Genomic DNA, 14,899 nt, shown 5'->3' with positions numbered 1-14,899 from the left:
TTACCATAGGGCAAACTGACAAAGACAAAGGTGACTTATAGCATGTCTTGAGCAGCGTGGTCAGCGACCGCAACATCCCCTTTCTCCTGCTCATATCCCATTTCTTCTGCTTGAAATCCACCTCACCAAAAAGGTCTTGAAAAATCCCTTCTTCAGCAGCGAGCAGAACAACTGTCCTGTAGGTGGGATGTGAAGTGAGCAGATTGTGCTCTTCAGAATTAGGCTTTTATTGACGACTGACTCCTACGTAAAATGGTGTGGGAAAGGAACTGGAGCAGAAAACACAGTATCGTCACTGGTTTTTACAGCTGCTGTTCGCCTTCCCTATGAGTGGCCTTCTTTGCCTGCAGTAAATCTATCAAGATTAATCATTTCTGCTGTGTGCAAGACTCTTTAGGCTTCAGTGGAACCTGTAAGGACCACGCTAATGTCAATGCAGTGCTGCTCTTGCTGCAGAAGAGGAAGGCACTGGAACAAGTTACAGGAGGATGAAAAAAGATGCTGTGTTTGTTCATCCGGCAGAGTGAAGAGTGGTCAAGTCAGATAATTTTCATTGACAGCTACCTAAAAACCTTAAGATGGAGTCTTCTTTATTTTTCTTGTACTTAACCATTGTGTGGACCGCTTCATAATTGTGTTGTATTTCTTAGCTGCTGTCCAAAGGTACATCTGTCCTCGGGTATTGAGCTTTAAGGAAACGCGCTTTGGTACCTGGTGAATGGTTAGTGTCCTGTGCTCCAAAAAAATATATTTTAAAAGACTGTAGATATAGTGGAGACTTTCATGACCCCAGGCAGAAACTATCAAACTTGTTAAAGTCTGAAAAATAGTAGGTAGAGGAAAAATAGAGATATTTCTAAATATTGGTCAAATAGGCAATTTGAACAGTATCTTGAAAGCTGACGGTATTTGCTTCCAGGTTGCAAAGACAGATTCCATGGTCAACCAGGTTCTCTAAAAGAGGGCATATGTTGTATTTTTCACAAAAACAGCTTGCCTGTCTCCTGCACAAAACCTTTTATTTTTTTGGGGCGTCACTGTATGTGTCTGAACACTTTCAGTTTGGAAAATTAGGAGGTGTGGGTAAAGGGAGTTGGAGAAAGGAGCGGTTGCCAAGCATGCAGCAGAAAATGGGAGGAAAATTACGAGTCAGTACAGTGAAAAGTAAAATGAGCACTGTCTTTCCTGCAATAGTCATTAACTTACAATCAGTAGGAAACGTTTTTAATTTGTAGTCATGACGGATGCATTAATTGTGCTCTGAAATCTCCCAAGCTGCTTGGTTGTAAGTGGCTGACATACAAAAGAATGTGAATTCTTGACTGCGTTTGATGATTGCCAGGCATTAAGTTATAGCTCAAATATTTTGACTTGTTAACATGCTTTAAAATCAAAGATTGTTTCAGTGCTTTTCTCTGATTCAAAAGGGCAAAATTTCCTAAATTTTGAGGATTGTGAAGATTTTTGCTCCCCCACCAAAGCTCCCAGTTACAGGCATGAATTCTTATTGCCGTGTATTTCTGTGTCATCACTTCTGTTTAGCAAAATGTTACCAATTTAATTGGTAAACCCAAAATTCTTACGCTTTTGTACCTCATTTTGGGGTATGAATGATCTCTTGCTATGAGTGAAATACTGGTATGACTAAATTTTTTTTATGAAGAAAGATCAAGTCACATCTCTTGTAGCGTGTTTCTTTTTCCCCAGCCTCACTAACAACACCAAAACAATTCTCCAAGCAGGTACAGTGGAATAAACACTTTATATGCAAGGAAAGCTGCAAAGCCATCCCTGTTAAGGGAGGGAACAGCGTCACTTTGCTTTTCAGATATCTGCGTGCATGCTTCAGTGCGTTAACTGCAATTTAAATTACAGGGTCTATTGACTGTTGCCTTCTTTTCTGGAAGTGGGCAGGAAGCAAATACAGATGATATAGGGAAGAGAGGCTATAGTTTAGCTGCTGATATCAACTCTCTTTGGTTTTCCAGTGTCAGTGCTCATTTAATAGGAGCTGTTGGAGCAAGTCCGGAGGAGGCCACGGAGCTGCTGCGAGGGCTGGAGCAGCTCTGCTCTGGAGCCAGGCTGGGAGAGCTGGGCTGGGGCAGCCTGGAGAAGAGAAGGCTCCTGAAGGGGACACCTTAGAGCAGCTCCAGTGCCTAAAGGGGCTCCAGCAAACCTGGAGAGGGGCTTTGGACAAGGGCCTGTAGGGACAGGACAAGGGGAACGGCTTTAACCTGCCAGAGGGGAGATTGAGATGAGCTCTGAGGCAGAAGCTCTTCCCTGTGAGGGTGCTGAGGCGCTGGCACAGACTTTTCCCAGAGAAGCTGTGGCTGCCCCATCCCTGGCAGTGTTCAAGGCCAGGTTGGACACAGGGGCTTGGAGCAACCTGCTCTAGTGGAAGGTGTCCCTACCCGTGGCAGGGAGTTGGAACTGGATGAGCTTTAAGGTCCCTTCCAACACAAACCAGTCTGGGGTTCTGTGATATTGTGATTTCTTTTGTGTCCTAGCAGGCTGTGTTGCTTCAGTGATGGACAGAAATAACATCTCTTTCGTCAGGAAGCTTCTGCAGTCTTTGGGATGTGATGAAACGTGGCAGAGAATTGGCAAAGCCGAGGTGCAGAGGGGTGAGGATTGAAGCAGTACATGTAGGTGCTTGCTGAGGTCAGCTGGGAGTTATCCAATCTCCTGTATTTAGTTTGACTGCCTCTCTTTCAGTGGGCCTAGAGATGTATTGAGATATTTTGTGTCTTGCCTGGAAAATAGGAATATTTTAATAGGAATAAAATCTCTCATTTGGGAATACAGAAATAGGCTAGTGAGTTGCAAAAGCTGGTTTGCTGGGAGCAGGAAGTTGAGGAGCTTAATAAAGGTGTCAAAAGAATCAGGGCTTCTGGTTTACTGCAGCTTTCCCTGCTCTAGTAAAGCAGGATAAAAGACATTAAACAGATGTTTCCTGTGAACAAACCCGAGGGCTGTGCAGCTACTGTAGACTGCTAACTGATTGTGCACGTGAATATACATCTACAAGGTGTAACTTAGGTTTTGTCAGACTGTTCTTTAACTGTTAATGCAGTATCTGTTTGTTAGTTGTGTAGGTATGTGTTGTGTGTGATACTTAGTCCACAAAGCATTTGATCCTTAGGTGTAAATATTATCATCATATAAATGAGTAGACAGAATTCAAATATATTGCATGGACAGTAAAATTCAAATACTGGAGCTGAATAATACCTACTGTTAATGTAACTTCTGTTGTGTGGAGAACAGTATATGTATGTTGCAGTAATCTTATAACTGTTTGGGAAGTTTTATGTTAGGATTTTGTGGGACGTTTTAATGTCTTATGGGTGAAAGATGGTCTGAAACCTGCAGTTCTTGAAAGCAAATAGGAATCGGCCAAAAACCTCAGTGCAGCAGCTTTGGTAACACTTGATTAAGCAGCATTACATCTCAAATGTTCTCATCTTTACAGTGACATTGGCTGCTTTGCTGGAAAGGAGAACAATGTCCATTAATTTTAGCTTATAAAGTGGCAAACTATGAAGGTAACCAAATGCTGTTATGTATGGAAATGAAATTTTTGTTAGGTTTTCAAATGTATAACAGCATCACCACTTAATTTATTTTCGTATGGTTGTGTTAAAGACCCAACCTACAAAGCAGATCTCAGATGCTAAAGTCGTCTGCATGACCGTCTCAAATTCTTACACTTTATAAAGTGCTAACTTAAACCAAACCACAAAAACCAAAACAACCAAACAAAAAACCCCAAAACCCCAAAACAACAAACCACAACTGTATATAATCTGTATATAATCGGGTTGTCTGCAGACTCAGACAGACGATCGTGGCAAGGATAGCTTTGGAAGGGGGAGCTGGCTATACTGGACAGATTAGCAAAATGTCAGCATCGGCAATTAAGTTGTGAGACCAGTAGGAGATTCATTACCTAGTGGAGCCGTAATTACTTACCTAAAATTATTTAATTAGAAGGTTTAGAGAGTGTGACAAGTTTTTTTCCAGGTTCAGCAGTACACATGCTGTACCTTGAGTCATGGGCTCAGACACAGCATGTATGTACTGCTGAATTGCTTTCAACTTGAAGAGGGAAAAATAATATTCTTGTAACCATTGCTAATAATTGATATTAAAATGTTTTAGGCGGAATAGTAAACTCAGGATTTCTATTTCCCCCCAGCTATTTGAGTTTGGGATGAGTCCTGATGTGCAAAACAAACTCCCTTGTGTTTGCTCTGAAGGGTCTGCTGCTACATTGTGGAGCCAAGTTCTAGGACTAAAAAGGTGTTGGGTTTAATAAAGCATGACACTTGTAGACAAGGCTATGATTCGTTGGGGGTGTTCCCAGCTTATTTGGAAAGAAACAGTTGTGGTGCATAGAGGTAATAATACTGTGTTAAACCAAATGGCTTGCTAATAAATTGTCTGGGTTTTTTTTTAAGGAAAAAATTAGGTTAATACTTCTCAAGAGAAGACATATTTTTTTTTCTTTTCTTCCTTTTTTTTTTTTTTAAATGAACCATGCAATTTTGTTTTGTGGTTTTTTTTTTTAAGTGTATTTCCAGAAGAAAATTTTAGATTTCACTGGTAATTTACTTCTGCGGTTGGGACTGACTTTTTTGGAGTGAATGGGTGTGATGGTTTAAGCACGAGTAATAAGAAAGAGAAAAATAACTGTTACAGCTGAACTCAGGACAGTGAGGATTTCCTATGATTTGGTGTTTCTTGTGGCTGTCCCACTTCAGCACATGAGTAAGCAGAAGCTGTTCAACTTTGTCTTCTGAAGTGGCTTTGGGGTCCCCTTGAGCTGCCTTTCTGTGTGGTGGGGTCTCTGATTCTGTGAAAATCATGGATAAGTGAGGATTAGGTACAGTTTCAAAAAGACAGTGGTAATGATGTTCCAAACTGACTGACCTTTTGTGTCACCTAAAGATTGGAATCTCTATTGCCTTAACCCACATACAGTGTTAGAGGCACAGCTAGATGCCATGGGGTTTAGCAGGCATGTCATAGGGTTACTGAACCCCAGACTGGTTTGTGTTGGAAGGGACCTTAAAGCTCATCCAGTTCCAACCCCCTGCCACGGGCAGGGACACCTTCCACTAGAGCAGGTTGCTCCAAGCCCCTGTGTCCAACCTGGCCTTGAACACTGCCAGGGATGGGGCAGCCACGGCTTCTCTGGGCACCCTGTGCCAGCGCCTCAGCACCCTCACAGGGAAGAGCTTCTGCCTCAGAGCTCATCTCAATCTCCCCTCTGGCAGGTTAAAGCCATTGCCCTTGTCCTGTCCCTACAGGCCCTTGTCCAAAGCCCCTCTCCAGGTTTGCTGGAGCCCCTTTAGGCACTGGAGCTGCTCTAAGGTCTCCCCAGACCTTTAAATCATTCAGAGGTGCTGGAGGGGATTTGAACCAAAATATGGGTCCAGGGCCAATGGAATTGGTGCTTGATTCTGCAGTAGTTGGGTATGTGCAAACTGTGGGCTGCAGAGCTGATATGTCCATGTACAAGCTGCACCTCAGTTCTACTTCTAAGTGATGATCCAATATTCCCTCATATTATGCAAAATTGGTTTCTCCTCTTAATTCTATTTCTTCAGTATTCATTGGCTTTATTTCAAAGGTAGCGTACACAGAGTGTTGGTCTTTTTTCTTTGAGGCAGCAAAATTTGTGTGTAGGTAAGATGCATTCATTCTGTTCTGTGAGTAAGCAGTCAACCAAAGTTCTGGAAATCCTCTTAAACTAATTACATTTTATAATCCTTTAATGCTTCTCCATAGAATTCCCTGGCACTAACTTCCCCTTTTATTCCTAGGCTGCTTATATATTTCTGTTCCTGCAGGTAGTCTCCATGGCAAAAATGACTTCTGCAAATGCTATAGACAGTATTGTCAGAGTTTTTTGCTAAATGAGACATATATAAGGTTATAAGGTCATTGCATCTCTCTCCTCTTTGGTCAGATATAAAGGAAGGTGGTAGAAACTAAACTGTCTTATAAAACTAAAGCTCCCTGGGTGAATGATGGCAGAGTTACAGCAGTGGAGTTCCATCTTACTGTCTACTAGAGAGGCGAATAGTGATGGTGGAGGATGGAGCCCTGGAACGGAGAGCGAGGAGCATGGAGTGGTATTTTCCCAGCCTATAGTGTCCCCTACAAACAAAATTTAGCAAATAATAAACATTTTCCTCATTTTTCTGGGGTGTCACCTTTTAAAGACCTCTGTATTACTTAATAGTATCCTGTATTCTACTCTCTGTCTGTGCTGGCGCTTTCTTGTTTCTGAAATACTCGGGTACTGTGCATTCCCTCTAAATCTTGAATATAAGTTCTTCAGGTAGCCTTTGTGATGGCTGCAAACATCACATCTAGTTGAAGGTGTCCCTGCTCATTGCAGAGGTTGGACCAGATGACCTTTGAATGTCTCTTCCAACCCAAATTATTCTGTGATTTCAGCTTTTCATGGCATCTCTTATTTCTTTATAGTAAGTTCTCCTCATTTTTATGCTGTTCTATATTAATATAAACTGCTACTAGAATGCTCTTTTCTGGAAGTAACTGCTTCTGCAAATGTGGGTCTAAGAGAATCAGTACTGGAGTAATTCTTGGAACAAATCCTATTGAGGCCAAGGGAGGTGTTGCTGCCTCTAATATAGCTGTCTCTGTTCTTATGTGTTACACCAGCTGAGGAGTGAGTATTTAGGTTACACAGTAATATGTTGCACAGTGATTTTATCTTGATGGGGTTGCTTTTTTTAAATACAAACTTTTAAAGCTATTGGTCACGGTTATTTCTCCTCAAAAGGTGGGAGATTATTAAAGCTGATGTCCTGGAAAGGTTTAAGATGCTTAGGAGCATCCCTGGCACACAGTTAATTGCATCGTGGTGTTTTTATTTTCTTTAATTAAATTGTTTATGAAGTGCTGATGAGCAGCATGGAGAATTGAAATCTTCTCATTCTTCACACAGATCCAGTACAACACAGCAAGTAATGAAAAGAGGTTTTGGAGCATATCCCTACCGACTTGTGCAGTGTTGCTTCAAAAAGCAATTGTTTCTGATATGTTAATTTTTTAGCTTTCTGCCCTTGAAGTAGTTCATGGGAACCAACCATGTTATTTTACAAATATCAGGAGATTCAGTAGTACCTTTCCTCACTTAATTCAGAGTAACTGTGCAGCATGGTAACCACTGTGCTTACTCTGGCAAGGTGGCAGCTTTCAAGGTGTGGATCATTGATGGCATGCAGAAATTAGATGCATGATGGACTCCCTTTCTCGACAACAGGAGTAATTTTCTATCTATGTATATTCAGTTGGAAAATACATTTTTTGAACAGTTTGTTGACTTGACACCTCTGTTTAAATTGTGAATTCCTGGAGTTTTTCTCCACTGGTAGCAGCCTTGGTATTGATATAACTGTGACACTGTTATTGCTGAGTGTAATTTATGAAGATCCAAGTGAGATGATGTCTGAAGTATATAGCATAGTAACTTTTAGTTTCCTTGGCTAGAGATGGTATTGTCCTAAGTTCTTTGAAAGAAAATCTTTTTAATAATATCTTCCTTTACGCCTATTTTCTACATTTCAGTAATTGTTCAAGGTTGTGAATTAAAGCTTTACTGATTCTAGGTCTGTATATTCTGTATTTGTACACAAGACTTTAAATGTTTCTCTCTTTTTATTTATCTTTTTTTTTTTTTCCCTTGAAGAAATGAAGATTTAGAAACGTATTTGCAAAACAAAGAAGATGGGAGCAAATAGCAGCAGCATCAGTGAGCTTCCAGAAAATGAGTACTTAAAAAAGTTATCAGGAGCAGAGCCCATCTCCAAGAATGATCCGTTCTGGAATCAGCTGCTGTCTTTTAGCTTTACCACTCCAACAAACAGGTAAGAGAGTGCTTGTTGGGAAACTAAACTTCGATAATATATTTACAGAAGTGACAAGTCTGAAATGAGTGGTTTATGTTAATTATTCCTATTTTAGGTAGGGATGTATAAATGCCTAGGTAAAATGGACAGTTATTCCTACTTTCAGAAGCTCTTCCCACCACCTCTTCCATTCCTGTGGGTTCCTTTCTTCTTCGTAATAGCTGTAGTTGCTGTTCATGCTCCTGGTAGCTGGGAAAGAGCAGAAGTAGGGTCTGTAGTGTTGAGGGCAGCTTTTTTTCTTTTGGTTGGTTATTTTTGGTTGTTTTGGGGTCCCCCCTTTTGTTTTCCTTCGAGGCGTTCTCTGGAGTTAATGAAGACTCCAATGTGTGATGTTTCATCTCAACTTGCAGTGAATTGTACCTCTTCCATGACTTAGCTGTGTGTTAGCTGTTAGTCTGCATGCCTTTTTACTCCTCCTCTCTTACATTTTAAAAAGAAGCTTGGAACTTGTCTCCAAGTCTCTTATATTTTCTAAATATCTGAAATTCAACTTCTGCATGTCTTTTCACTCTAACGAGTGGTGTAGGTATAAACAGAACTAATATTTTTTGAGAGGATCCATAGCATATCTCCAGAAATGCAGAATATAAGTCCCTGTGACTTCTGTTAACCCACATCCATGGCTAAATTCATTGGCCTGTGTGGGTGATTATCAGTCTCACAAGAACAATCTGGTATTACCTAATACATCTAAATAGTACTTAAACTGTTTTTTAGTTTGCAGTATCATCGGACACTTTTCTATCAAATGAATGTCTTATTTACCCCCTTTTATTATGAGCAGTATTTCCTTGCAAAGGACCTAGCTTTTTCATACAGGGTCATAGCAGACTACAGCTAAACACAACTTGTGTAGTAGGTTTAAATAGGCCGCAATATGTGAGTGCTAAGATGGGGAATACTTTCAGTCTTTAAGAAATTTGACATATGTTTGAGAGCTGTTCTGGCAAATTTTATTGTCATCTTTTGTATATTAGCTATGATTCTGTGATGATTTTTGTTGTTAAACAGAGCTCTTGTGAAAATGACTGGTAGCCAAAGGTTGGTTTGTTCAGGGTTTCTTTATTCAGAAGGTGAAAAATCAGTGCACATTGGTGAGCTCTCAAACCTTGAATGCAAATTAATGATTAAATGGAATACAATTTCAAGTGAGATATAGCTTACATGTTATATGGCTTGCCTCTGTGCTGTATCTTGTGCACAGTGCCTTCTGGAAGGGAAAGAACCACATTTATCTTCCTAACACAGACCAGGTAGATAATCTCTTGTCGTCTACTGTGTGCCTGAGAGTAAGTGAAAGTTCACACAACTGGGAGGGAAAATGGTTAAGGTGAACAACTGGGAGGCACATGCCGGGCGTTATTTTTGTAAAGAGCGAGGAGGAGGAAGGATTTTGGCTTCTGCATGGGGAGAACAGCAGGAGGTCAGCGGGAAGGTGCAGTGTTGTAAAGCTGGTAGGGGGCAGTACGTAACTGGTGGTGGGTGAGGGAGCAGATGGTTTTTCTACAAGATCCCTGAAGACATAAGAATTAATTACAGCATACCCATAACGAGCAGAATTTACTGTGAGGGTGCTGAGGCGCTGGCACAGGGTGCCCAGGGAAGCTGTGGCTGCCCCATCCCTGGCAGTGTTCAAGGAGGGCCTTGGAGCAACCTGCTCTAGTGGAAGGTGTCCCTCCTGTGGCAGAGGGTTGGAAGTGAATGAGCTCTAAGATCCCTTCCAACCCAAACCGTTCTAGGATAATATGATGATTCTATGAAGATGGAAAATATTCTAAGAAGCCATGTAATGCTATATAGTTTTGTTTTGTTTTTAGGCGGAAATAGTTATATATAAAACCCCAGCAATTTCAGTTGTTCTGCTCCTCTCTCACCCACCAGTAGCTTGCTTTGCAGCTTTTTTGAGCCTATCTCATGGACCCAGATCCAGTGCAGAGTAAGTTTGCTTAAAAAAACCCCCAAAACATCCCCATCCCCCCCCCCCCCAAAACCCCACCAAAACCAAAAGCACCAAAGCAAACAAAAAACCGGATCTGAAAGCATGTTTACAGTTTAATTATGTGACCACCAGATGGTGCTCTTACCTAGCAGTTAGAAGAGAATTATTTTGAGAGGCATCTTTTGTGCCGCTTAATTGGAAGGAAACAGAAATTTTCCATTAAGTTGCATCTACCTGAAAGAACCATTTGACAAATGATGCCGGGTGATGTTGGCTGCACAGCGCCCTCAGCCATTGTTTAAATCAGCTAACCTTGCCTGCAGCGACAGAACAATAGAGGTCAATGTTCATTTTCGAGATTGAAATCTTGTGAAATACCAATTTAACTCTTTTTTTTTAATGAGGCTTGAGCATAGGTCACAGTTTTGACAGGAGCAAGGTGGCAGTTTAGGACTGTTGTGGAAAGGAGCCGGTTTTCATGTGTCAAACAGTACAGATTTTTAAAGTTTTATTCTGTTTTCAAATTACACTTTTTCTAGTTTTGTGTTGCAAAATTAGGGACTCTTGGCAGATGTTACTGGGAATCATATAAATGTTGTGTATTGTTTTCCTGGAGGTAATTGGTGATGGTCAAGAGTAAAAGATCTATCCAGCTTGCTTAGATTTTTGCAAAGAGGGGGCTGATCTGATCCCCAGGGAGAAGAGGCTTGTATTCTCTGGGTGCTGCTTTGGACATACTTTTGTTTGATGTATGGCAGTACTGTAGGGAAAGAGGAGGAGGAAAACATGCTCAGAGCAGCCTTCCAGTATCTGAAGGGGGCTACAAGGATGCCGGAGAGGGACTCTTCATCAGGGACTGTAGCAATAGGGCAAGGGGTGATGGGTTTAAACTGAAACAGGGGAAGTTCAGGTTAGATATAAGGAAGAAGTTCTTCCCTGTGAGGGTCCTGAGGCGCTGGCACAGGGTGCCCAGAGAAGTGGATAAATGTTCCATCCCTGGCAGTGTTCAAGGCCAGGCTGGACAGAGCCTTGGGTGACATGGTTTAGTGTGAGACATCCCTGCCCATGGCAGGGAGTTTGAACTATATGATCTTAAGGTCCTTTCCAACCTGAACTATTCTATGATTCTGTGAGAAGACAGTAGGAAAATGCACAGTAGCAGAGAAAGCAAGCAGCAGCAAAAAAACCCCATTGAAAACTCAATATTTGGGAGATGGTGGGGCCAGGGTAGATTGCCTCCTTTCAGCAACTGATGCCCAACAGATTCACCTTGCTGTCAGGTAACCCTGCCCATGGCAAGGAACCAGTATCTGCAAGGAAGATGAAAGGGTACTTGTGATACATTGAAGGGAAACCTGAATCGGTGTGTGTGAGTAAGATTTTTAACACTCTCCAGTGCATGCTTTCTCTCTTTTTAATGTGTGGATAGTTCTTTGCTTTGTGGAAGCTGTTCTGAATTAGTCCAGGTACAGCTGCCAAAGGAGAATCTTTCGGGCTGTCAGACTGAGTTGTATCTTTTGAGGAACAATAGTTCTTTAATCCCCCAAATCAGAAGCCCAGGGTCTTGATTCGGTAGTTGGTGAATTACTGTCTTTCTAATCTGAGAAAGGTGAAAGTGTGATAACGTGTCTGATGGTATTTTTAATGGCACTGCTTTCTTTGCTCTAATATCTGTCCTCATTTTCTTATGCTTCACTTTTCTCAGCACTTCGTACTCTTTTCTTTCTTTGTCATTGTTTTGCTTTTATCTCTTTCCCCTTTCAGTTTGGTTGATCTCTTCCTCTACCCATCCATTTCTCATGATCCTGGTTCTCTCTTTTGCTTTCTCTCCCAACCCCTACCTGATCATATGTGTTAATGTCAATCTTTGTGGTTCCATGTATAGTTCTTTAGCATTACTCACTTACTCAGCCACGTCTCCTTTACTAGATTTATTTTTTTCAGTCCAGTTAGCTTTTTCATCTGTTTCTGTGAAGAACACAAGGTGATTTGCAGGGGGGAATGAAGTTTGCCAAATACCAGTGCTACTAACTGTGAAGTTGCTGTGTCTCTGTCAGCAGCACTGATTCAAGACACCCTTGCCCTTTCACTGTCCTTTCCAGTATTTATTCAGGTCTGCTGTGGGTTTAATAAGAAACTAATCTGTCTAAAAAAACAACAGAGCAAAAAGAAGCGTATATTTTTTCAGCCAAGTTAATTCTCTAGAGTGATTCATAGCATGGCACCACGAAACAATCCTGGCACAATGAGAGATTGATTTTTGGGGCACAGCAGACTGTTGGGTTAAAACGTGGGATTGTTTAAACCTGCTGTTCCATCCAAAAACGAACGTGAAAGTGTGTGATCAAAGCAGAGCTGGCTGTAATATTCTGCTTTTCTGGGCTGTTTGTTCTTCCTCTCATAATGTTGATTTTCTTAGTAGTTAAGCACATAGTAAGACAGAATATTAAGTGGGTGTAGTTCTGGTCTGTGCATTCACAAACCCCGATGATGAATCAGCCATCGGCAGTTAGAAATGAGCTGACAGCGAATCCCTGCTCGCTGCCTGTGACTCCCCTCGCATGAGTGATGGTAACAGCCAGAGCCAGTCTCCGGTGTTTGGCAGATAAAGCCACTGCAGCCTTACACAATTTAGGAGTCATAAGAGATAACTAATATGTATATGCACAAGTGATAGTATAAGGAGAAGCTGTCAGCAATTCAGTTTTGACTTGCCTGATGCTTTTCACTGTAAAAAGCGTATTGTGATACCTTGTTCTGTAAAGCAGGTCATGGATGCTGAGAAGGTAAAATCCTCTCAGGCTACAGAAGTGTCTGCTGAGAAATTTCTGGTTTCGTCCATTAGGAAGTACGTGGTGGTCTAAATTCACACTCCTGCATGTTCATTTTTTTTCCTTTATGGTTCTTTATTTGTTGCACAGAACAGACTCGTGGGAGCTGAATTAAAATCGTATGAAACCTCTTAAATCTGCCACTTCCTACATTTCAGGTGGCTGACTTACCAATCTGAATAGTGTTTAGATATTGGAAAAATAAAATACAGCTTTTCTAGATGATTTTTTCTGGTTATTGCTAAGAGCAAAAACTGTGAAGTTTTCTTTGGAGTTTTAGCAATCCGTTTAGGCAGACCTTTTTGTTTGTCTGACTCTCCTGTGAGTTGCTACCAAGAATCCACATCCTCCTTAGTGGTGGTGTTGGTTACAGTTCTTTCCTGATGGAAAACTTAAACCAGAGTTAACTAACACAGAACTTGCTGAAAATCATGTGCTATTACAACATTTACTGTTCCACGTTGTTCCTTCCCTGGAGTTATTAATGAGTTGCTGGTTTAAGAATAGTGGGCATAAGCCTTTAATGGGAAGACATAAAAATGAGCAACTTTTATGTTGCCTTAATATACATTTTGAAATTGGTACAATAAATTATATGCAGCTTTATGTTCTGTGACATCTTTCCTTCAACTAGTCTCTTGAAGTCAGCACTGCCACGGTATGGATTTACTGAATGGGCTGATTCTTAAGTTTTATGTTCAATGGCAAAGAAAAAAGCTTTACTGAGAGGAAAAAAATGGTCCCTTGGGGTTTTTTCCTTCTCTTTTACAGGGGGTTAGTTTTCTGGGCCTTATTCTTAAGGTTTGAGCCTTATTCTTATCACAGTAAGGGTAGGTGTCAGTTTCTATGCAGAATACTTTGTCTTGCTATGGTGAGATACTCTGACAGTAGTCACTGACACTTTGAAACCTGTGTGTGATACCTTTAACATAAAAGCAGAGAAAACCATGTTCTTCAAAGGTGACTGCTGTCAGGAAGCAGCTTTCCCTGTCGTTTATGAATTACAGGTTTGCTGAAGTCTGTAGACGGATTAGCCCACAGTTAGTTGGTAAATTTAAAGTGAGGCAACTGAATTTAACTACTCTAAAATAATTCCACTGCTTTTTTTTTTTTCCTTCTTTGTATTTTATTTTTCTTCCCTCTTCTTTTGGGAAGTAATAGTTTTTTACAATATAAGCCAGAATAGCTGACCACAGAATCAAGCTTTCTGGTGATGTGAAGCCAGAAATAAAAATCTGCAGTCAATGAAAAAGATTATTTTCTTTTTGTATTTTTTTGTGCAATGGACTGCTTAAATTACCTTTCTTCCTCACCTCTACTGAAAACATGCTTTTTTACAGCAAACTAAAATTGTGATGAAGAAATTCCATGTACTGTGATCAGTAACTACAAAGTGATTAAATTCCAACAAAATAAAAAAAAAAACCCATATAAGATCAGTTACGAAATTAGAGAAGAGCAATTTCAACAAGACAATCAGTCTCAATACTATGTTTTACTTAGTTAATAATCATTGTCTGTACGTATGATAAATAACTCAAAATTTTCACTGTTCTGTGTGAAACATGAAGACAGGCTGAGAGAGCTGGGCTGGGGCAGCCTGGAGAAGAGAAGGCTCCTGAAGGGGACACCTTAGAGCAGCTGCAGTGCCTAAAGGGGCTCCAGGAAACCTGGAGAGGGGCTTTGGGCAAGGGCCTGTAGGGACAGGCCAAGGGGAATGGCTTTAACCTGCCAGAGGGGAGACTGAGATGAGCTCTGAGGCAGAAGCTCTTCCCTGTGAGGGTGCTGAGGCGCTGGCACAGACTTTTCCCAGAGAAGCTGTGGCTGCCCCATCCCTGGCAGTGTTCAAGGCCAGGTTGGACACAGGGGCTTGGAGCAACCTGCTCTAGTGGAAGGTGTCCCTGCCCGTGGCAGGGGGTTGGAACTGGATGAGCCTTAAGGTCCCTTCCAACACAAACCAGTCTGGGGTTCTGTGAGTATAAAGAGGTAACTTTGGTTTCTGTTACTATTCCCATATGTTTTGGTGGAGGTGCGTGCATTGAATTCCCAAATAGTATTTAAATTACAGTACAGGTTTGAGGAATTGAACTTTTTTATCAGGAAAAAAAGTGACCTCTAGTATCAAATGGGCAGTATTTGAGCTTGCAAGTTTGAACTTAATTGAAGTTCTCTGCCCAACAGAG

At 41.2% G+C, this 14,899-nt stretch overlaps 1 protein-coding gene across 4 annotated transcripts in view; it reads left to right on the top strand.

Annotated features, from left to right (window-relative positions):
- The window catches only part of DYM (dymeclin), a 223,273-nt gene that overhangs the window by 4,475 nt on the left and 203,899 nt on the right, over nucleotides 1-14,899 (top strand). For 2 of the 4 annotated variants that reach the window (XM_030471037.1, XM_030471038.1), the window contains exon 2: nucleotides 7,727-7,904. In XM_030471037.1, coding sequence (XP_030326897.1) covers nucleotides 7,765-7,904 — 140 coding nt within the window. In that variant the 5' untranslated portion in view covers nucleotides 7,727-7,764. The remainder of the gene's footprint in view (nucleotides 1-7,726; nucleotides 7,905-14,899) is intronic. The other 2 variants (XM_030471039.1, XM_030471036.1) reach the window with 1 other exon arrangement.

Source organism: Strigops habroptila, chromosome Z, assembly GCF_004027225.2.
Source record: "Strigops habroptila isolate Jane chromosome Z, bStrHab1.2.pri, whole genome shotgun sequence".
NCBI classification, from domain to species: Eukaryota; Metazoa; Chordata; class Aves; order Psittaciformes; family Psittacidae; genus Strigops; species Strigops habroptila.
Note: the sequence above shows the minus strand (reverse complement) of the source record. Positions and strands in the feature narration are given on the sequence as shown.